The sequence below is a fragment of the Oncorhynchus nerka genome, linkage group LG12 (assembly GCF_034236695.1).
Source record: "Oncorhynchus nerka isolate Pitt River linkage group LG12, Oner_Uvic_2.0, whole genome shotgun sequence".
Taxonomy (NCBI): Eukaryota; Metazoa; Chordata; class Actinopteri; order Salmoniformes; family Salmonidae; genus Oncorhynchus; species Oncorhynchus nerka.
In genome coordinates, this window is record NC_088407.1 from 76,590,388 (window position 1) to 76,613,811 (window position 23,424).

General features: G+C 47.2%; 1 protein-coding gene across 2 annotated transcripts in view; it reads right to left on the reverse strand.

Annotated features, from left to right (window-relative positions):
- The window catches only part of LOC115138729 (alpha-(1,6)-fucosyltransferase-like), a 177,964-nt gene that overhangs the window by 11,148 nt on the left and 143,392 nt on the right, over window positions 1–23,424 (reverse strand). For both annotated transcript variants that reach the window (XM_065025806.1, XM_065025805.1), the window contains 4 exons: window positions 19,992–20,113; window positions 16,830–16,992; window positions 16,499–16,613; window positions 11,455–11,692 (listed from right to left, as the gene is read on the reverse strand). In XM_065025806.1, coding sequence (XP_064881878.1) covers window positions 11,455–11,692; window positions 16,499–16,613; window positions 16,830–16,992; window positions 19,992–20,113 — 638 coding nt within the window. The remainder of the gene's footprint in view (window positions 1–11,454; window positions 11,693–16,498; window positions 16,614–16,829; window positions 16,993–19,991; window positions 20,114–23,424) is intronic.

Sequence of the window (23,424 nt, forward strand, 5' to 3'; positions counted from 1 at the left end):
CGGCCGTTACACAGACCCTGGATAGGAGACCAGATGCTACTGGAAGTGGTGTTGGAAGGCCATTAGGAGGCTGTCACGAATATTACCGAAGGTGACTCCCCTTCTTGTTCGGGTGGCGCACGGCGGTCGTCGTCGCCGGTCTACTAGCTATCGCCGATCCGTTGTTCTGTGTTCCTTTAGTTCTGTCTAACTGGTAGCACCTGTTTCTTGTTTGGTTGTTAGGTAGGGTTATATATAGTCTGTTCAGCCCGCTTCTGTTTCGTGCGGGCTTGTATGTCTGTTTTGTTGTTTGAGTGTATTTTTGTTGGCATTTGGGTTTCACGCTGTCCGTTTATATTTCTGTTCATTTGTGTTTCCACTTTTGTACATGTTATGTTTCCGGGACATTAAAGCGTATTGTTTTTTCCCACATCTTTTGCTCTCTGCGCCTGACTCCACACCTCTTCACTCATTTATCGTAACAGAAGCCCGCACCAATATATGGAGTCAGCAGGAGCGGCGACCACTCCTCTTCCCACTATGGAAGAGAGAGTCCATCATCACACGTTTCCCTACTACCCCACCGACCCTCCCACCAGCAACTCTACCATCTCCCCCATCTGGATCCGGTTCCAGCGCTCTGCGCATTACGCTTCCGAGGAATTATGAGGGAGCAGCGACGGGGTGCCAGGGATTCCTGCTTCAATTAGACCTCTACCTGGCCACCGTTCGGCCGGCTCCCTCGGAGGAGGAGAGAGTAGGGGTCCTCATTACATGCCTGACCGGTAGAGCCCTGGAGTGGGCTAATGTGGTCTGGAACGGTCCCGACTCAGCGAGGGACAACTACCCGGAGTTCACCCGCCGTTTCAGGGCCGTGTTCGATCACCCTCCAGAAGGTCGAGCGGCGGGTGAGAGATTGTTCCATCTTAGACAGGGGACGAGGAGCGCGCAGGACTTCGCGCTGGAGTTCTGGACCTTGGCCGCGGGAGCAGGGTGGAACGACAGGGCCCTGATAGACCATTACAGGTGTAGCCTGAGAGAGGACGTCCGTAGGGAGCTGGCCTGTCGGGATACTACCCTTAGCCTGGATGGACTGATAGACCTGTCGATCCGGTTGGACCATCTGCTAGCTGCTCGTGGACGTTCTGAAAGGGTCTTGTCAGTTCTACCCCCTGATCCTCCTGCCCCTATCCCGATGGAGCTAGGAGGGACCGCGTCAAGGGAGATCGGAGGAGGAAGCTCCTCCTGTACCAGTTGTGGCCGGAGAGGGCACACGTCTGGTCGGTGCTGGAGGAATTCATCTGGGAATCGTGAGGGCAGGCAGAACACTCATCGGTCACCCCAGGTGAGTAAGCACCACACTCTCCCAGAGTTTCCTGTTGGTCACATGTTCCTATTAATTTGTTTCCTTAATCATTCTCCTTCTCTCCAGCATAAGGCACTGGTAGATTCAGGTGCAGCTGGAAACTTTATAGATCGCGGACTCGCTCAGAGGTTGAGGATTCCGTTAGTAAAAGTAGACCTCCCTTTTACCGTGCACTCTTTAGATAGTCGACCATTAGGGTCAGGGCTGGTGAAGAAAGCCACAATTTCGTTGGAGATGATTACGCAGGGGAATCACAAGGAGCGAATTAATTTGTTCCTTATTGATTCACCTGCGTTTCCAGTTGTACTGGGGATTCCCTGGCTAGCTATTCATAATCCTACGATTTCGTGGAAACAGGGAACTCTACAGGGGTGGTCTGATGAGTGTTCAGGCAGGTGTGTAGGGGTTTCCATCGGTGCGACAACGGTGGAGAGTCCAGACCAGGTTTCCACCGTGCGCATTCCAGCTGAGTATGACGATTTGGCTATCGTTTTCAGTAAAAAGAAGGCGACCCAATTACCACCCCATAGGCAGGGGGATTGCGTGATAAACCTCCAGGGTAACGCTGCACTCCCCAGGAGTCATGTGTATCCTTTGTCCCAGGAGGAGAAGGTGGCTATGGAAACTTATATCACCGAGGCTCTGGGACAGGGGTACATTCGGCCCTCCATGTCACCTGTCTCTTCGAGTTTCTTTTTTGTGAAGAAAAAAAGATGGTGGTTTACGTCCGTGTATTGATTATAGAGGTCTAAATTCCATCACAGTGGGTTTTAGTTTAGTTTAGTTTACCTCTCATTGCTACGGCAGTGGAATCATTTCACGGAGCGCAGTTCTTCACTAAACTGGATCTCAGGAGTGCTTATAATCTGGTGCGTATTCGGGAGGGAGATGAGTGGAAAACTGCATTTAGTACTACTTCTGGCCATTATGAGTACCTCGTCATGCCATACGGTTTAAAGAATGCTCCAGCTATATTTCAATCCTTCGTAGATGAGATTCTTAGAGACCTGCACGGACAGGGTGTAGTGGTGTATATTGACGATATTTTGACCTACTCCGCTACACGCACTGCGCATGTATTTTTATTTTTATTTTATTTCACCTTTATTTAACCAGGTAGACTAGTTGAGAACAGGTTCTCATTTGCAACTGCGACCTGGCCAAGATAAAGCATAGCAGAGTGAACAGACAACACAGAGTTACACATGGAGTAAACAATTAACAAGTCAATAACACAGTAGAGAAAAAAGGGGAGTCTATATACAATGTGTGCAAAAGGCATGAGGAGGTAGGCGAATAATTACAATATTGCAGATTAACACTGGAGTGATAAATGATCAGATGATCATGTACAGGTAGAGATATTTGTGTGCAAAAGAGCAGAAAGGTAAATAAATAAAAACTGTGGGGATGAGGTAGGTGAAAATGGGTGGGCTATTTACCAATAGATTATGTACAGCTGCAGCGATCGGTTAGCTGCTCAGATAGCTGATGTTTGAAGTTGGTGAGGGAGATAAAAGTCTCCAACTTCAGCGATTTTGCAAATCGTTCCAGTCACAGGCAGCAGAGTACTGGAACGAAAGGCGGCCGAATGAGGTGTTGGCTTTGGGGATGCTCAATGAGATACACCTGCTGGAGCACGTGCTACGGATGGGTGTTGCCATCGTGACCAGTGAGCTGAGATAAGGCGGAGCTTTGCCTAGCATGGCCTTGTAGATGACCTGGAGCCAGTGGGTCTGGCGACGAATATGTAGCGAGGGCCAGCCGACTAGAGCATACAAGTCGCAGTGGTGGGTAGTATAAGGTGCTTTAGTGACAAAACGGATGGCACTGTGATAAACTGCATCCAGTTTGCTGAGAAGAGTGTTGGAAGCCATTTTGTAGATGACATCGCCGAAGTCGAGGATCGGTAGGATAGTCAGTTTTACTAGGGTAAGCTTGGCAGCGTGAGTGAAGGAGGCTTTGTTGCGGAATAGAAAGCGGACTCTTGATTTGATTTTCGATTGGAGATGTTTGATATGGGTCTGGAAGGAGAGTTTGCAGTCTAGCCAGACACCTAGGTACTTATAGGTGTCCACATATTCAAGCGACCCGTATCTCTTGTGCTCAAGGTTCTTAGACGACTGCTGGAGCATGACCTGTATGTGAAGGCGGAGAAATGTGAGTTTTCCAAACAATCAGTTTCCTTCCTGGGTTATCGCATTTCCAGCTCTGGTTTGGTAATGGAGGGTGACCGCGTAAAGGCTGTGCGTAATTGGCCGACTCCGACCACGGTAAAGCAGCGGTTCTTGGGGTTTGCCAATTACTACCGGAGGTTTATCCGGGGTTTTGGTCAGGTAGCTGCCCCTATTACCTCACTGCTGAAGGGGGGCCGGTGCGTTTGCAGTGGTCAGCAGAGGCGAACGGAGCTTTTCATAAGTTGAAGGCGATGTTTACTGAGGCGCCGGTGTTGGCACATCCGGACCCTTCTTTGGCGTTTATAGTAGAGGTGGACGCATCCGAGGCTGGGGTTGGAGCGGTGCTCTCACAGCGTTCGGGTGCGCCACCGAAGCTCCGCCCCTGTGCCTTTTTTTCGAAGAAACTCGGGCCAGCGAAGCGGAATTATGATGTGGAGGATAGGGAGTTGTTGGCTATGGTTAAGGCCCTAAAGGTGTGGAGACACTGGCTTGAGGGGGCTAAGCACCCTTTCCTTATCTGGACTGACCATCGTAACCTGGAGTATATCCGATCAGCTAGGAGACTGAATCCTCGTCAGGCAAGGTGGGCCATGTTTTTCACTAGATTTCTTTTCACTATCTCGTATAGACCAGGTTCCCTCAACACTAAGGCCGACGCGCTGTCAAGACTCTATGACACTGAGGACAGGTCCATCGATCCTACTCCCATCATTCCGGCAGCTAAGCTGGTGGCACCAGTAGTATGGGATGTGGACGCGGACATCGAGCGGGCGCTAAGGGGGGAACCTGCGCCTCCACAGTGTCCGGAGGTTCGTAGGTACGTGCCGCTCGCTGTTCGTGATCAATTGATTCGATGGGCTCATTGTCTACCCTCGTCGGGTCACCCAGGTATTTTTAGGACAGTGAGAGGTCTTGAGAGGAAGTACTGGTGGCCCACTTTGAGGAGGGATGTGCGATTCTATGTTTCCTCCTGTTTGGTGTGCGCCCAGAGTAAGGCTCCTAGACACCTGCCAAGAGGTAAATTACAACCTCTTCCCGTTCCACAACGACCGTGGACCCATCTATCGGTGGATTTTCTTACTGACCTTCCCCCCTCTCAGGGTAACACTACTATCCTGGTCGTTGTGGATCGGTTCTCTAAGTCCTGCCGTCTTATCCCATTGCCCGGTCTCCCTACGGCCCTACAGACTGCGGAAGCTCTTTTCACCCATGTCTTCCGGCACTACGGGGTGCCCGAGGATATAGTTTCTGATCGGGCCCCCAATTTATCTCCCGTGTTTGGAGGGCATTTATGGAACGTCTGGGGGTCTCGATCAGCCTGACCTCAGGGTATCACCCGGAGAGTAATGGGCAGGTGGAGAGAGTTAACCAGGAGGTGGGTAGGTTTCTGCGGTCGTATTGCCAGGACCGGCCAGGGGAGTGGGCGAGATATATTCACTGGGCAGAAATAGCCCAGAACTCACTAAGCCACTCCTCTACCAACATGTCACCATTTGAGTGCGTGTTGGGGTACCAGCCAGTCCTGGCACCGTGGCATCAGAGCCAGACTGAGGCTCCTGCGGTGGAGGAGTGGGTACAGCGCTCTAAGGAGACCTGGAGGGCGGTCCAAGAGTCATTATGCCAAGCGAGTATAAGGCAGAAGAAGAGCGCTGACCGTTACCGCAGTGAGGCCCCCGTGTTTGCACGCGGGGACAGGGTCTGGCTCTCGACCCGAAACCTGCCCCTCCGCTTGCCCTGCCGGAAGCTGGCTCCGCAGTGTATAGGGCCATTTAAAGTCCTGAGGAGAATAAACGAGGTTTGTTATCGATTATTACTTCCTTCGTATTATCGTATTAACACCTCGTTTCATGTGTCTCTTCTCAGGCCGGTGGTAGCTGGTCCCATGCAGGAAGATGAGGTTCCGGAGGTTCCTCCGCCCCCTCTGGACATCGAGGGGTCCCCGGCGTACAAAATACGAGCTATTCTGGACTCGAGACGCCGGGTGAGGGGCTTGCAGTACCTCGTTGACTGGGAGGGGTACGGTCCGGAGGAGAGGTGCTGGGTTCCGGTGAGGGATATTCTAGACCCATCTATGTTGAGTGAATTCCATCGCCTCCGTCCGGATTGCCCAGCGCCTCGGCCCCCGGGTCGTCCCCGAGGCCAGCGTCGGCGCGCTGCGGGAGCTGCGCGTCAGGGGGGGGTACTGTCACGAATATTACCGAAGGTGACTCCCCTTCTTGTTCGGGTGGCGCACGGCGGTCGTCGTCGCCGGTCTACTAGCTATCGCCGATCCGTTGTTCTGTGTTCCTTTAGTTCTGTCTAATTGGTAGCACCTGTTTCTTGTTTGGTTGTTAGGTAGGGTTATATATAGTCTGTTCAGCCCGCTTCTGTTTCGTGCGGGCTTGTATGTCTGTTTTGTTGTTTGAGTGTATTTTTGTTGGCATTTGGGTTTCACGCTGTCCGTTTATATTTCTGTTCATTTGTGTTTCCACTTTTGTACATGTTATGTTTCCGGGACATTAAAGCGTGTTGTTTTTTCCCACATCTTTTGCTCTCTGCGCCTGACTCCACACCTCTTCACTCATTTATCGTAACAGAGGCACCCTTTCCCCTGGTCTATAAAAAATATTCTAATCCCCCAGGGTAGTGATTGGGGACATTCCTCTGTGAAGGGTGCTGTCTTGCAGATGAGATGTTAAACAGGTGTCCTGTCTCTCTGTGATCACCAAAGATCCCATGGCACTTATTGTAAGAGTAGGGGTGTTAACCCTGGTGTCCTGGCTACATTCCTGGCCTGCATGGCACCTAATCATCCACAGTTTACAATTGGCTCAATGATCCCATCTCTCCTGTAACTATTCCCCAGGTTGTTGCTGTAAATGAGAATGTGTCTCAATCAAGTTACCTGGTAAAATGGCACACTGTGGCATTACACCCAATAGATATGAGAGTTTATCAAAATTGAGTTTGTTTTTGAATTCTTTGTGGGTCTGTGTAATCTGAGGGAAATATGTGTCTCTAATATGGTTATACATTTGGCACGATGTTAGGAAATGCAGCTCAGTTTGAGGGCATTGTGCACACTGAGTCTGTACATAGTCAAAGCTTTCCTTTAGTTTGGGTCAGTCACAGTGGTCAGGTATTCTGCCACTGTCTACTATCTGTTCAGGGCCAAATGGCATTCTAGTTTGCTCAGTTTTTTTTCTTCATTTTTTTGTAATTTATTAAGTAATTATCTTTTTGTTTTGTCATGACTTGGTTGGGTCTAATTGTGTTGCTGTCCTGGGGCTCTGTGGGGTCTGTTTGTGTTTGTGAACAGAGCCCCAGGACCAGCTTGCTTATTGGGACTCTTCTCCAGGTTCATCTCTCTGTAGGTGATAGCTTTTTTATGGAAGGTTTAGGAATCACTCCCTTTTAGTTCGTTGTAAAATTGAACGGCTCTTTTCTGGATTTTGATAATTAGCGGGTATCGGCTAAATTTGTCTCTGCATGCATTATGTGGTGTTTTACATTGTACACGGAGGAGTCTCAATTTGGTGTTTGTCCCATTTTGTGAATTCTTGGTTGGTGAGCGGACCCCAGACCTCACAACCATAAAAGGCAATGGGTTCTATACTGATTCAAGTATTTTTAGCCAGATCCTAATTGGTATGTCAAATGTTCTGTTCCTTTTGATGCTATAGAAGGCCCTTACCTTGTCTCTCATACCTCTCTGACTGTTCACAGCTTTGTGGAAGTTACCTGTGGCGCTGATGTTTAGGCCAAGGTATGAATAGTTTGTGTGCTCTAGGGCAATGTTTACTAGATGGAATTTGTATTTGTGGTCCTGGCAACTGGACCTTTTTTGGAAAACCATTATTTTTGTCTTACTGAGATTTACTGTCAAGGCCCAGGTCTGACAGAATCTGTGCAGAAGATCTAGGTGATGCTGTAGGCCCTCCTTGGATGGGGACAGAAGCACCAGATCATCAGCAAACAGTAGACATTTGACTCTAGTAGGGTGAGGCCGGGTGCTGCAGACTGTTCTAGTGTCCTCGCCAATTGGTTGATGTATATGTTGAAGAGGATGGGGCTTAAGCTGCATCCCTGTCCCACCCCACGGCACTGTGGAAAGAAATGTGTGCTTTTTGCAACATTGTTGTTTGTGTTGATTGGATTTTATAATGTCGTATGTTTTCCCTCAACACCACTTTCCATCAATTTCTAAAGCAGACCCTCACGCCAAATTGAGTCAAAAGCTTTTTTGAAATCAACAAAGCATTAGTAGACTTTGCCTTTGTTTTGGTTTGTTTGTTTGTCAATTAGTGTGAGCAGGGTGAACACATGGTCTGTCATACGGTAATTTGGTAAAAAGTCAATTTGACGTTTGCTCAGTACATTGTTTTCACTGAGGAAATATACAAGTGTTCGGTTAATGTCAATGCAGAGGATTTTCTCAAGGTTGCTGTTGACGCATATCCCACGGTAGTTACTGGGGTCAATTTATTGTCCACTTTTGTGGATTGGGGTGATCAGTCTTTAGTTCCAAATATTGGAGAAGATGCCAGAGCTAAGGATAATGTTAAAGAGTTTAAGTATAGCCAATTGGAATTTGTGGTCTTTATATTTTTTCATTTAATTTAGGATACCATCAACATTACAGGCTTTTTGGGGTTGGAGGGTTTGTATTTTGTCCTGAAGTTCATTCAATGTAATTGGATAATCCAGTGAGTTCTGTTAGTCTTTAATAGTTGATTCTAACATTTGTATTTGATCATGTATATGTTTTTGCTGTTTGTTCTTTGTTAGAGGGCCAAACAGATTGGAGAAGTGGGTTATCCATACATCTCCGTATTAGATAGATAACTCTTCGTGTTGTTTGTTAAAGGACCAAACAGATTGGAGAAGTGGGTTATCCATACATCTCCGTATTAGATAGATAACTCTACGTGTTGTTTGTTATAGAGCCAAACAGATTGGAGAAGTGGGTTATCCATACATCTCCGTATTAGATAGATAACTCTTCGTGTTGTTTGTTTAGTGTTTTCCATTTTCCCAGAAGTGGTCAGAGGCTATCGATTCCTCAATTACATTGAGCTGATTTCTGACGTATTACTGCATTGTTTTAGTGATTCACCATAGTGAAAGTGTAGGCTCAAGGTTTCTGGGTCTTTATGTTTTTGTTTGGATAGGTTTCTGAATTTCTTTCTCAGGTTTTTGCATTCTTCATCAAACCATTTGTCATTGTTTTAAATGTTCTTAGGTTTTCTGCTTGAATTTTTTTGCTTTGATAGGGATGCTGGGAGGTCAAATATACTGTTTAGGTTTTCTACTGCCACGTTTACAACTTCACTATTACATTGAAACATTTTTTCCAGGAAGTAGTCTAAAATTGATTACATTTGTTGTTGCCTAATCTGTTTTTTGGTAGGTTTCTCTCTCTCCTCTCCACTGCTCTAGACTAACACTGCTGCTGGCTGGTTCTGCCTGTATCCCCTAGGACAGTGGTTCCCAACCTTTTTCGCTTAGTGTACCACCATCTGAATTTTGCTCTGCCAGTAAAGTACCCCCTCATGTGCATTTTACCAATAGGCCTATGATCTCATGAGTATTCTAAAGTACCCTCTGTGGATAGGCCAAGTACCCCCAGGGGTCCTAGTAACCCTGGTTGGGAACCAATGCCCTCGGACACCCTGTTTTCCAGTTCTTATTATTTAAACACCACACAACACTCAAACATACAGTATCTGGAATAACTAGTTTCAGTCTTTATCCATTCAACCATTCTTAAATCAGTCAGATAAATACATCTGTTCTCATTAATAACAAGCAGGCCTGGTCGAGAAGCTTCAAAGGACACTGAACAATACAATTACAAACAATCCAAGTAGTTATAGTTACAGTGGAAACAATGAAAGTTCCAACATCCATGGGCGTTGGGGTGTACAAGTACAACAGCTGAAAGCAGATAACACAGTCACACCTGCAGCACTGCTAGTGGTGGAAATCACTATGACTAAGCCTTTTAATGACTCTTCTATATCTAAAGAGTAAATGGCTAAGACTGATTGTACTCCTTGACCCTCCTTCTCTGAGTAGGAGTGCTGACGACACATTCTGACAGAGAGTAATAATTAGCCTCAAGAACAGTTTTACTCCACATTTATCAAGTCAATGAAATATGAATGAGGTACTTTTACAATGGGACATCCCCACGGAGGGAAGAAAGAGTGAGAGGGATGGAGAGAGAGAAGAGAGGGATGGAGGGAAGACAAGAGAATGTCTGCTTTCGTTCTCATAAAAAAGAGCAAATGAAAAGAAGAAATGTCGCTTTGAATGAACTGGAATATTTAACAAAACCATTAAAGACAGTCAACGCTCTAATCACCATGTTGTGTCACGCCCTGATCTGTTTCACCTGTCCTTATGCTTGTCTCCACCCCCCTGAAGGTGTCGCCCATCACCCCATTATCCCCTGGGTACTTCAACCTGTGTTTTCTGTCTGTTGGTGCCAGTTCATTTGGTTCAACAAACCTACCAGCGTTTTTCCCGTTGCTCCTGTCTTGTCGATAGTTCCTGTTTTCTAGTTTTCCCGGTTTTGACCTTTCTGCCTGCCCCGACCTTTAGTCTGCCTGCCGTCCTGTACCATTTCCCCAGTACTCTGGATTACCAACCTCTGCCTGACTTGACCTGACCCTGACCCTGCCTGCCGTCCTGTACCATTTCCCCACTACTCTGGATTACCAACCTCTGCCTGACTTGACCTGACCCTGAGCCTGTCTGCCGTCCGGTACCTTTGTCCCACTACTCTGGATTACCGACCTCTGCCTGACCTGACCCTGTCTGCCGTCCTGTACCATTTCCCCACTACTCTGGATTACCGACCTCTGCCTGACCTGACCAGACCCTGACCCTGCCTGCCGTCCGGTACCTTTGTCCCACTACTCTGGATTACCGACCTCTGCCTGACCTGACCCTGAGCCTGTCTGCCGTCCGGTACCTTTGTCCCACTACTCTGGATTACCGACCTCTGCCTGACCTGACCAGACCCTGAGCCTGCCTGCCGTCCTGTACCATTTCCCCAGTACTCTGGATTACCGACCTCTGCCTGACCTGACCCTGAGCCTGCCTGCCGTCCTGTACCATTTCCCCAGTACTCTGTATTACCGACCTCTGCCTGACTTGACCCTGAGCCTGCCTGCCGTCCTGTACCATTTCCCCAGTACTCTGGATTACCGACCTCTGCCTGACCTGACCCTGAGCCTGCCTGCCGTCCTGTACCATTTCCCCAGTACTCTGTATTACCGACCTCTGCCTGACTTGACCTGACCCTGAGCCTGTCTGCCGTCCTGTACCATTTCCCCAGTACTCTGGATTACTGACCTCTGCCTGACCTGACCCTGCCTGCCGTCCTGTACCATTTCCCCAGTACTCTGGATTACCGACCTCTGCCTGACTTGACCTGACCCTGAGCCTGTCTGCCGTCCTGTACCATTGCCTGCCCGTATTCGATTTAATACACTTTTGTTACTTCGACACTGTCTGCACCTGGGTCTTACCTTCAAACCTGATCATTTTGCAATTTAAAACAAAAGATAAAGAATTCATTCATCAACAGAATTACATTTACAGAGAAACTAAGAAACAAATAAAGAGGGCATGTGAATATCAGAGTGTGCAGAATTTAAATCATGCCTTGGAATAAATATTAAAAGGCTTTTTAAATTATTATTTAGGAAATTCCCCAGCCTGGATGACATATCCCTGCTGTCAGATTTCCACATTAGGACTCTCTCTCTCTCTCATAAAAGAGAGCAGAGGCAGACTCAAAGCAGTACAATGGTCATCATCAATCTCCCTGTACCATAAACGATGAACCAGATGTATAATGTCATTCTGTTACTTGGTACCGTGTGCTCTGTGTGAATGTTACCATGGACACGACCCCCTCATCATAGGTCACGGTCAACTCACCTGACCAGTGTCCGGTGGTGACCCCGGTGCGGTCGGTGCATGTCTGACTGACTGGGAGGAAGACGGTCTCCCAGCCGCCCGTGGCGTAGCGCCAGTTCTGGGACTCCAGGATGAGGGTACGCTGGGTGCCGTACGCGATCATGAAGCAGTAGACCACGTGGTGCAGCTGGCAGCCGTAGCCACAGCCCTTGTTGATGTTACACACCAGCTTCCTGGCCTTGGAGCAGTCCTGGGGGTTCTGGAGGGGAGAGGGGAGGAGAAGGGGAGAGACGAGGTACAGTTGTTACAACACAGGGAGACCTGAGGTGCCTTGTTAGCTAAAGTTATGGTGAAGATGAAAGAGTCGAGACACTGTCACACATTTCAGAGCCAAAAGTGTATTTCAGAGTGCCGGATATTATCTTATAGAGACCATAGAGAGACAGATGGACAGAGACACATTGTCCCAGAAATAAGGATTTGAGCCCATTGCCTACAATTTAATACTTCAAACCAGTGTGTCTGTTTTTTCTGTTCTGCTACTCTAGTCCCTCAGTCCTGCAGGAGGGGAGGGAGTCAGGAAGGGTCTGAAGACAGAATCCATTAACGTGATGTTCTTAACTCATCTCCTGATCCTACTAATCAGGTTGACAACATGTTAACTAAGATCTAGGATTACAGCTCTGAGACTGTAGGGGCTGGGGGGTGTGTGTCTGTCATCATTATAGATGCACTACTGGTCAAAAGTTTTAGAACAGCTACTCATTCCTGCATTCCAGGTGAAGCTAGTTGAGAGAATGCCAACAGTGTGCTAAGCTGTCATCAAGGCAAATGGTGGCTATTTTGAAGAATCTCAAATGATTTGTTTAACACTTTTATTGGGTTACTACATGATTCCATATGTGTTATTTCATAGTTTTGATGTCTTCACTATTATTCTACATATAGTACAAATTAAGAAAAACCCTGGAATGAGTAGGTGTGTCAAAAACATTTGACTGTTACTGTATGTATCCACAACCCTTTCCTTTGACAGTTCACATTGAGCTCAGGAGCATCCCATTTCCTTTGACAGTCCACATTGAGCTCAGGAGCATCCCATTTCCTTTGACAGTCCACATTGAGCTCAGGAGCATCCCATTTCCTTTGACAGTCCACATTGAGCTCAGGAGCAGCCCATTTCCTTTGACAGTCCACATTGAGCTCAGGAGCATCCCATTTCCTTTGACAGTCCACATTGAGCTCAGGAGCATCCCATTTCCTTTGACAGTCCACATTGAGCTCAGGAACATCCCATTTCCTTTGACAGTCCACATTGAGCTCAGGAGCATCCCATTTCCTTTGACAGTCCACATTGAGCTCAGGAGCATCCCATTTCCTTTGACAGTCCACATTGAGCTCAGGAGCATCCCATTTCCTTTGACAGTCCACATTGAGCTCAGGAACATCCCATTTCCTTTGACAGTCCACATTGAGCTCAGGAGCATCCCATTTCCTTTGACAGTCCACATTGAGCTCAGGAGCATCCCATTTCCTTTGACAGTCCACATTGAGCTCAGGAGCATCCCATTTCCTTTGAGCATCCCATTTCCTTTGACAGTCCACATTGAGCTCAGGAGCAGCCCATTTCCTTTGACAGTCCACATTGAGCTCAGGAGCAGCCCATTTCCTTTGACAGTCCACATTGAGCTCAGGAGCATCCCATTTCCTTTGACAGTCCACATTGAGCTCAGGAGCATCCCATTTCCTTTGACAGGTCACATTGAGCTCAGGAGCATCCCATTTCCTTTGACAGTCCACATTGAGCTCAGGAGCATCCCATTTCCTTTGACAGTCCACATTGAGCTCAGGAGCATCCCATTTCCTTTGACAGTCCACATTGAGCTCAGGAGCATCCCATTTCCTTTGACAGTTCACATTGAGCTCAGGAGCATCCCATTTCCTTTGATCATCCTTCAGATGTCACTACAACTTGATTGGAGCCCACCTGTTGCCAATTCAATTGTTTGGACATGATTTATAAAGAAACACACCTGTATATATAAGGTCAGAGTTAACAGTGCATGCCAGAGCAAACTATACCATAAAGTCAAAGGAACTGTTCTTTGATCTCAGAGATAGAACTGTGATGAGGCATATATCTGGGGAAGGGTATAAAACAATTTCTAGAGTGTTGTACGTTTCCAAGAGCACAGTGGTCTTCAAAAAATATGGAACTAACCTCCTAGAGCAGGCCGTCCAACCAAACTGAGCAACCGGGCAAGAAGGACCTTGGTCAGGGAGATGACCATGAACCCAATGACCACTCTGACAGAACTACAGACTTCTTTGGCTGTGACTTCCTACAGTACTTCACCAATCTGGGCTTTATGGGAGAGTGGCCAGATGGAAGCCACTCCTGAGAAAAAGGCACATGGCAGCACGCCTGGAGATTTCAAAAAGAAACGTGAAAGATTCTGAGAGCATAAGGCAAACAATTCTGTGGTCTGTTGAGTCAAAAATATAACTCTTTGGCCTGAATGCAAAGCGCTATGTCTGGAGAAAACCAGGCACAGCTCATCACCTGTCTAACACCACCCCTACTGTGAAGCATGGTGGTGGCAGCATCATGCTATGGGGATGCTTTCCAGCAGCAGGGACTGGAATACTGTTACTTGGCCAATCAGGAACATTCACTGTCTTTGTGTTATAGGTTATTGCTGCTGAAAGGTGAATTCCTCTCCCAGTGTCTGGTGGAAAGCAGACTGAAGCACGTTTTCCATTAGGATTTTGCCTTTGCTTAGCTCCATCCTGTTTCTTTTCATCCTGAAAAACTCCCCAGTATTTGCCGATGTCAAGCATACCCATACCATGATACAGCTACCACAATTCCTGAAAATAAGGAGGCAGTTACTCAGTGATGTGTTGGATTTGACCTAAACATGCAGTAATGTTTTGCACTTATGGCACAAAGATATATTCCTTTGTTGTGTTTTTTTTTCAGTATTACTTTAGTTCCTTGTTGCATACAAGATGCATGTTTAGGAATATTCTGTATATTTGTATTCTTCTTTTCAACTTGATTTGATTTTGTGTGTGTTTGTGACTGGAGGAGGGTGGGGTGGAGTTGGGGTATGGAAAGGTCAACCATCAGTCACTGGCAGCTGATAGGAGATGTATGGTGGGGACTGGGGATCTGTGAGAGAAAGAAAGATAGAAGGAGCGATTGTGTGTGTGTAGAGTATATAAGGGGTAGAGCAGCAGAGGGATCGCCACCTTCCATTGACTGGTGATGGATAGCTGAGGTAGGAACAGAGAGACAGGCAAGATCACTGCTCCTCCATCACACACAGACAATATGCTATCGGACCAATCCACCCACACATCAAGTGAATCACTAGCTAGTTAACATTAATAGCACAGAGGGATTCATTATTACTCATTAACAACCTCTACTTTTCTCTCAACATTCCTCATCAATTAGGGTCCTGTGTTTTGGGATATCATGTCACATGACCTAGATTTTAACCTTCATTTTAAGCCTTTTCCAGACATGACAATTACACCAAAAATAAAAGCATTTGTCTGAGGATGGTGGCAGATCATCTGACATAAAAAGAAAAGGGGACAGTTTGATGATCGTCCAAAACGTATCATTAACTAGCCTATACACACGCACACACACACACTCCTGCACACGCAAACACACACACTCCCATGCACGCACACAGACACACACACACACTCCTGCACACCCACACACACACACTCCCATGCACGCACACAGACACACACACACACTCCCATGCACGCACACATACACTCCCATGCACACACACACACTCCCATTCATGCACACATTAACACACACACACACATTTTCTATGATATAACACAGTTTGAGTTGGCACTCTCGTGTTATATACTGAAAAGATAGTTGTATAACCTAGCTAGCTCAGCTCCTTCACAAGACAGAAAGCAGGTTGAACGGGTCACAATATGGTTACACTGTTGAGTGATACGTTGTCATGAAGCCTGGCAACAACAACATAATGACAAGTGTGTCAGGAGGGAGAAAAACATCTTGCAGATATTAACCTAACTCACAGGGGAGGCGACAATCACATCCCACCAATAGCTGTCTGAATCCTGTTACACACCGACAGAGGGGTACATGTGTACCAGTGACAGAGAGGAGCTCTGGTCCTGTGTGGCTCAGTTGGTAGAGCATGGTGCTTGCAACGCCAGAACTAGGGGTTAGAATCCCAGGGCCACCAAAAAATTCAAATGTATGCATGACCGTAAGTCGCTTTGGATAAAAGCGGCTGCTAAATGGTATATCCTGTACCTACATCTCCATACCGGCCTACTCAGCACACATACTACAGACCATCAGAAGTTGATTCATTAATCAGCTAAAGAGTAGACAAGTGTGGGAATATAGATGAGCCAACAAACCACCATGCACACATGGAACATGTGGGATGGATCCTAACCAGCCTCTGGTGTTGGCTAAAAGGCTTCCATATGTGTCCTAGGTGTTGAACTGTGTTGTAGACATAACTGTTGGTCTGTGTTGTAGACATAACTGTTGGTCTGTGTTGTAGACATAACTGTTGGTCTGTGTTGTAGACATAACTGTTGGTATGGTACTAGGTGTTGGTCTGTGTTGTAGACATAACTGTTGGTATGGTACTAGGTGTTGAACTGTGTTGTAGACATAACTGTTGGTCTGTGTTGTAGACATAACTGTTGGTCTGTGTTGTAGACATAACTGTTGGTATGGTACTAGGTGTTGGTCTGTGTTGTAGACATAACTGTTGGTCTGGTACTAGGTGTTGGTCTGTGTTGTAGACATAACTGTTGGTATGGTACTAGGTGTTGGTCTGTGTTGTAGACATAACTGTTGGTATGGTACTAGGTGTTGGTCTGTGTTGTAGACATAACTGTTGGTATGGTACTAGGTGTTGGTCTGTGTTGTAGACATAACTGTTGGTATGGTACTAGGTGTTGGTCTGTGTTGTAGACATAACTGTTGGTCTGGTACTAGGTGTTGAACTGTGTTGTAGACATACAGTAACATTACCTGGAGGTATGTGATCCTATTCTGTACCATGTCAGACAGGTCCTTGGCCTCCTTCTCTCTCCAGTCTCCTGCTCCATCAGCCTGGCTCAGGTAGTGCAGGTCAGTCATGATCGACCTGGGGTCACACACACAGTACATTAACACAGGGTTAGAGGTCACAGCTGGGTCACAACATTGTAAGGCTTCCAAGGTGCATTATGTAACATATGTTATCCATGTGTGTTCTGGTGCGGCCTCAACTGGTGCGACCCAGAAAAACTTGCCCTGTGTGTGTGTGTGTGTGTGTGTGTGTGTGTGTGTGTGTGTGTGTGTGTGTGTGCGCGCGCAGTACCTCTGCTGGTGTCCCAGCTCCTGCAGCAGTGTGTCGATGTGTTTCTGCAGGTCCCCCTGCTCCATGTGACCCAGCTTCTTGACCTCACTGCGGACAAAGTACCAAATCTCCTTCACCCCGTTCTCTATCTTCCTCCGCAGCTCCTCCTGGTTCCTACCTGGCCCTGGAAATAACAAAATAAACAGTCACTCACAGGAGGGAAATATATGTTTTTTTCAAACATCTTTATGATTAAATGGAATGCATTTCGGGAGAAAACAAGATAACAAGATAATGCACACACTCAGCTGAGATTTTCTGTAGCCCCTTAGACACAGATCCTGGATCAGCTTAACACACAGGACCTCACACCACACACAGTCAGCTGATCTCTTGAGCAAGGCACTTAACCTCAGACCTGCTGCAGGGGCGCTGCTCTGCCGCTGAACTTGTGCTGTTTACAGACTCTTGGGTGATTCAGTGAAAAGAAACATATCCATTTCGATGGACAATAAAGTTTGCCCTTAGAGACAGATCCAGGATTAACATCCAGGATTAACCCTTAAGCTTTAAAAGGGAAAGGGCAAACTGTCCTTAGATCAGTCTCTGGCCTGGGCCCACTTCTTCCTACTTCATTACACATCATGGGAAATGGTGTCACAGACAAATAAGTGTCACAGCGGTTAAGTTAAGGACATTCTAGTACTACAAGGTCAGAGCCATATTACTAATATAGAACTGACCTGCTATTGTTTCTACAGGACAAGTAGCCTCAGGTAGCCTTTAAAGCATTGTTATATTGTTTATACAGGACAAGTAGCCTCAGGTAGCCTTTAAAGCATTGTTATATTGTTTCTACAGGACAAGTAGCCTCAGGTAGCCTTTAAAGCATTGTTATATTGTTTATACAGGACAAGTAGCCTCAGGTAGCCTTTAAAGCATTGTTATATTGTTTAAACAGGACAAGTAGCCTCAGGTAGCCTTTAAAGCATTGTTATATTGTTTATACGGGACAAGTAGCCTCAGGTAGCCTTTAAAGCATTGTTATATTGTTTGTACGGGACAAGTAGCCTCAGGTAGCCTTTGAAGCATTGTTACATCAGGTATCAGTTTTCAGGTTTACTAGGTCACTCCATACTCCCATAGTAACAGTCATAGTAATCAATCCTTAACTGTCTTCATGTAGCCTGTTTTCATAATGTTTCAAATGACACTAAGGGTTGTGGCAGTATAATGAAGCAGCCGACCCAGAAGAACAGTTGTTTGTGGCACTCATGTTACAGTGAAGAAAAGTTTTTTGTCTGAAATAGTAGGAAAGAGGAATGGAGGAGTGGACAGGGAATCCTGCCTGGGAATACTGCTCCTCACTGCCTCCTGTCCTAATTTCCAAGGTGTGTGTGTGTGTGTGTGTGTGTGTGTGTGTGTGTGTGTGTGTGTTTGCCTGGGTGTGTGTGCGTGTGTGTGTGTGTGTTTGCCTGGGTGTGTGTGCGTGTGTGTGTGTGTTTGTGTGTTTGCCTGGGTGTGTGTGCGTGTGTGTGTGTGTTTGTGTGTTTGCCTGGGTGTGTGTGCGTGTGTGTGTTTGTGTGTTTGCCTGGGTGTGTGTGCGTGTGTGTGTGTGTGTGTGTTTGCCTGGGTGTGTGCACACATGTGTGTTATATAAATAATGGGAGCAGTGCTGTATTTGTAGTCTCACTGTACAGAAATGACCGTTATCGACACACATGACATGTATAAAAACATCCAGATATTACATCCCCTCCACCTTCTCATCACGCATGGCTTTCGCTCAGGACACTTGTGTACCAGACTAGGTCCAGGGCTATGATGCAAGGCATCAATGTTAAAAACATACAGTCTTGTCTATCAGTCTCCCAAAATCAGTTACATTTCAAGATACACTATACAGTATATACAAAAGTATGTGGACACCACGTCAGATGAGTGGATTCGACTATTTCAGCCACACCCGTTGCTGACAGGTGTATAAAATTCGAGCAAACAGTCATGCAATCTCCACAGACAAATCCTGGCAGTAGAACGGCCTTACTGAAGAGATCAGTGACTTTCAATATGGCACCGTCATAGGATGCCACCTTTCTAACAAGTCACTTCGTCAAATCTCTGCCCTCCTGGAAGTGCTGTTGTTCTGAAGGTCACACAAGCTCACAGAACGGGACTGCCAGGTGCTGAAGCACGTAGCTCACAAAAATAATCTGTCCTCGGTTGCAACACCCACTACCGAGTTCCAAACGGCCTCTGGAAGCAACATCAGCTCAAGTTTGGTGGAGGAGGGATCTTGATCTGGGGCTGACTTTCATGGTTCATGCCCCATAGTTCCAACTGTAAAGTTTGGTGGAGGAGGAATCCTGATCTGGGGCTGACTTTCATGGTTCAGGCCCCATAGTTCCAACTGTAAAGTTTGGTGGAGGAGGAATCCCGATCTGGGGCTGACTTTCATGGTTCAGGCCCCATAGTTCCAACTGTAAAGTTTGGTGGAGGAGGAATCCTGATCTGGGGCTGACTTTCATGGTTCAGGCCCCATAGTTCCAACTGTAAAGTTTGGTGGAGGAGGAATCCTGATCTGGGGCTGACTTTCATGGTTCAGGCTAGGCCCCTTAGTTCCAGTGAAGGGGAGTATTAACGCTATAGCATACAATGACATTCTAGACGATTCTGTGCTTCCAACAGTTTGGGGAAGGCCCTTTCCTGTTTCACCATGACATCGCTCCAGTGCAGAAAGGAAGGTCCATACAGAAATCGGTGTAGAAGAACTTGACTGGCCTGCACAGATCCCTGACCTCTACCACATTGAACACCTTTAAGAACAGCGACTGCAAGCCAGGCCTAATCACCCAACATCAGTGCCCGACCTCACTAATGCTCTTGTGGCTGAATAGAAGCAAGTCCCCACAGAAATGTTCCAACATCTAGTGGAAAGCCTTCCCAGAAGAGTGGAGGCTGTTATAGTAGCAAAAGGGGGACCAACTCCGTATTGATACCCATGATTTTGGAATGAGATGTTCGGCGAGCAGGTGTCCACATACTTTTGGTCATGTAGTGTACATAGTTCAACACCCGATTGAGGGTAAGCTCATCCTATATCTGTGCCTGTGGGCACTCCACTTAAGCTTTAACTAAATATGTGTGTCTGTGTGTGTGTGTGTGTGCGTGTGTGTGTCTCACCGTCTCCAGGCAGGCTACGATAGGAGTTGATCTGTTCTTTAGCTCTGATCAGCTGTTCCTCCAAGGTCCGCAGTCTCCCTGCGCTCACCACCTGGCCCCCGTCAGACTGACCCTCTGGTAACCTTCAAGAGAGATGGAGAGGAGAGGAGAGGTCAGAGGTTAAAGGTCACTCTGCCTGTACTCACCTGGCTTTCTGGTAACCTAGAGACAGGGGAGAGGAAATGAGGAGGGGTCAGTCTGGAATACAGCTAACATCAGTGAGAGGGCCCGGAGAAGGGTGGAGTTTTTTTACACTAGGTGTCCAGCCATGTGTGCGTGTGTGTGTACAGTATTGGTGTGTGTGTGTTTGTGTGTGTGTGTACATGTGTGCGTACAGTATATGTGTGTGTGTGTGTGTGTGTGTGTGTGTGTGTGTTTTTGTACAGTATAGGTGTGTGTGTCTGTGTCTGTGTCTGTGTGTGTGTGTGTGTACAGTATAGTTGTGTGTGTGTACAGTATAGGTGCGTGTGTGTGTCTGTGTGTGTGTGTGTGTGTCTATGTGTGTGTGTGTCTGTACAGTATAGGTGTGTGTGTGCCTGTCCTGCTAGGTCAAGGTGAGTGTCGACAGGCCTTCAAGAGAGATGGAGAGGAGAGGAGAGGTCAGAGGTTAAAGGTCACTCTGCCTGTACTCACCTGGCTTTCTGGTAACCTAGAGACAGGGGAGAGGAAATGAGGAGGGGTCAGTCTGGAATACAGCTAACATCAGTGAGAGGGCCCGGAGAAGGGTGGAGTTTTTTTACACTAGGTGTCCAGCCATGTGTGCGTGTGTGTGTACAGTATTGGTGTGTGTGTGTTTGTGTGTGTGTGTACATGTGTCTGTGTGTGCGTACAGTATATGTGTGTGTGTGTGTGTGTGTGTGTGTGTGTGTGTGTGTTTTTGTACAGTATAGGTGTGTGTGTCTGTGTCTGTGTCTGTGTGTGTGTGTGTGTACAGTATAGGTGTGTGTGTGTACAGTATAGGTGCGTGTGTGTCTGTGTGTGTGTGTGTGTCTATGTGTGTGTGTGTCTGTACAGTATAGGTGTGTGTGTGCCTGTCCTGCTAGGTCAAGGTGAGTGTCGACAGGCTGATTTCCCTGGGGGCTTTGCGTTTGGCTGCGCTCAATCCCACCTCCAAGCGCCAATTTAATGCAATGATCAGAGGTGAGGTATGAGAGTCGACTGTGTGTGTGTTTGTGTGTGTTTATAATGATCAGTGGTGTGTGTGTGTGTGTTTAAAATAATCAGTGGTAAGGCGTGAGAACAGCCAATGACCGCAAGGCAATTCATTCGGTGGCAGTAGCTATTCATCACCCTACGTCCTGCCGAGAAGAAAGTTAGAGCCACGTGGGGTAAGAGTTCCCCTGGTTGCTCCTCCTCAACAACAAGTAGAAGAGAGAGAAGTAGAGTGGGTCAGTTAAACAAAGGTGAGAGCCTTCTATACACCATATAGAGGACAAGGCCTTCTGAATATCACAACCTCATAAAGTGTATGACCTGAAAACATATCAACTGAGTAGGATGACAGTAGCTATGAGAGTAACCATGGTGATTGATATTCCCCACCGGTGTCTCCATGGATGCAGCATTGACAGCAGTCTTATCTCAGAAGCCTAGCTGAGAATCAATATATGTCTATAGCAGGCAACTGTGACATGAAATTATGCGTGGCATTCTGTAATGGCAAACAGCGGGCTTCCCTGTGTGTGTGTGTGTGTGTGTGTGTGTGTGTGTGTGTGTGTGTGTGTGTGTGCGCACGCGTGTGTTTGTAACTGTCTCTGTGTGTGGTTGGTCACATCACAATGCCTGACTCATCAGGAATGCAGAGCCACAGTACAGAGATGAAACAGGAGGAGGAAAGAAACTGAAATGTCAAATATTTATGTCATTCATGGCTGGTCAAGGATGAAATGAGGTGAAAGTCAGAGAGGAGGAGAGAAGAGGAGGAAAGGAGCGGCTGGGGTTGGTTTAGATGAGCAGCCAGCTAATGTATGTCAAAAGGGTTGGGACAAGCCACTCACAGGACAAGCCACCCACAGGACAAGCCACCCACAGGACAAGCCATTCACAGGACAATCCACCCACAGGACAAGCCACCCACAGGACAAGCCACCCACAGGACAAGCTATTCACAGGACAAGCCACCCACAAGACAAGCCACCCACAAGACAAGCCACCCACAGGACAAGCCATCCACAGGACAAGCCATCCACAGGACAAGCCACCCACAGGACAAGCCACCCACAGGACAAACCATCCACTCACTCCCATCTCGATACCCCATCATGTTCACAGTACTGAACTCTTACTTGAGTACATCAGTGCCTGGCCTCTACGAGTACAAAAAGCTTATATTTGTACATTTCATGATGTAGTGAAGCTCTATAGAGAGCTCTGACATTAGTTCCGCTGGAATGGATGGTAAGCTGGAAGAGAGGCTGACATGGGGAGGAGGGAGGATAGAGAGGCTGAGATGGAGAGAAGGGAGGACAGAGAGACTGAGATGGAGAGAAGGGAGGACAGAGAGACTGAGATAGAGAAGAGGGAGGACAGAGAGACTGAGATGGAGAAGAGGGAGGACAGAGAGACTGAGATGGAGAAGAGGGAGGACAGAGAGACTGAGATAAAGAGGAGAGGGAGGACAGAGAGACTGAGATGGAGAAGAGGGAGGACAGAGAGACTGAGATGGAGAAGAGGGAGGACAGAGAGACTGAGATGGAGAGAAGGGAGGACAGAGACTGAGATGGAGAAGAGGGAGGACAGAGAGACTGAGATGGAGAGAAGGGAGGACAGAGAGACTGAGATAGAGAAGAGGGAGGACAGAGAGACTGAGATGGAGAGAAGAGAGGACAGAGAGACTGAGATGGAGAAGAGGGAGGACAGAGAGACTGAGATGGAGAGAAGGGAGGACAGAGAGACTGAGATGGAGAGAAGGGAGGACAGAGAGACTGAGATGGAGAGAAGGGAGGACAGAGAGACTGAGATGGAGAAGAGGGAGGACAGAGAGACTGAGATGGAGAAGAGGGAGGACAGAGAGACTGAGATGGAGAGAAGGGAGGACAGAGAGACTGAGATGGAGAAGAGGGAGGACAGAGAGACTGAGATGGAGAGAAGGGAGGACAGAGAGACTGAGATGGAGAGAAGGGAGGACAGAGAGACTGAGATGGAGAAGAGGGAGGACAGAGAGACTGAGATGGAGAAGAGGGAGGACAGAGAGACTGAGATGGAGAGAAGGGAGGACAGAGAGACTGAGATGGAGAGAAGGGAGGACAGAGAGGATGAGTAGAAATACAAGCCACCCTGATTCCTGATGCTGGGAATTCAGGTTATGAATTCAATCATTTAATGAATGGCTGAGAGGAGGAAGAGGAAGGAATCCCAGCAACTTTAAGAGGTTGCTGGGCAGTTTCACCACTGC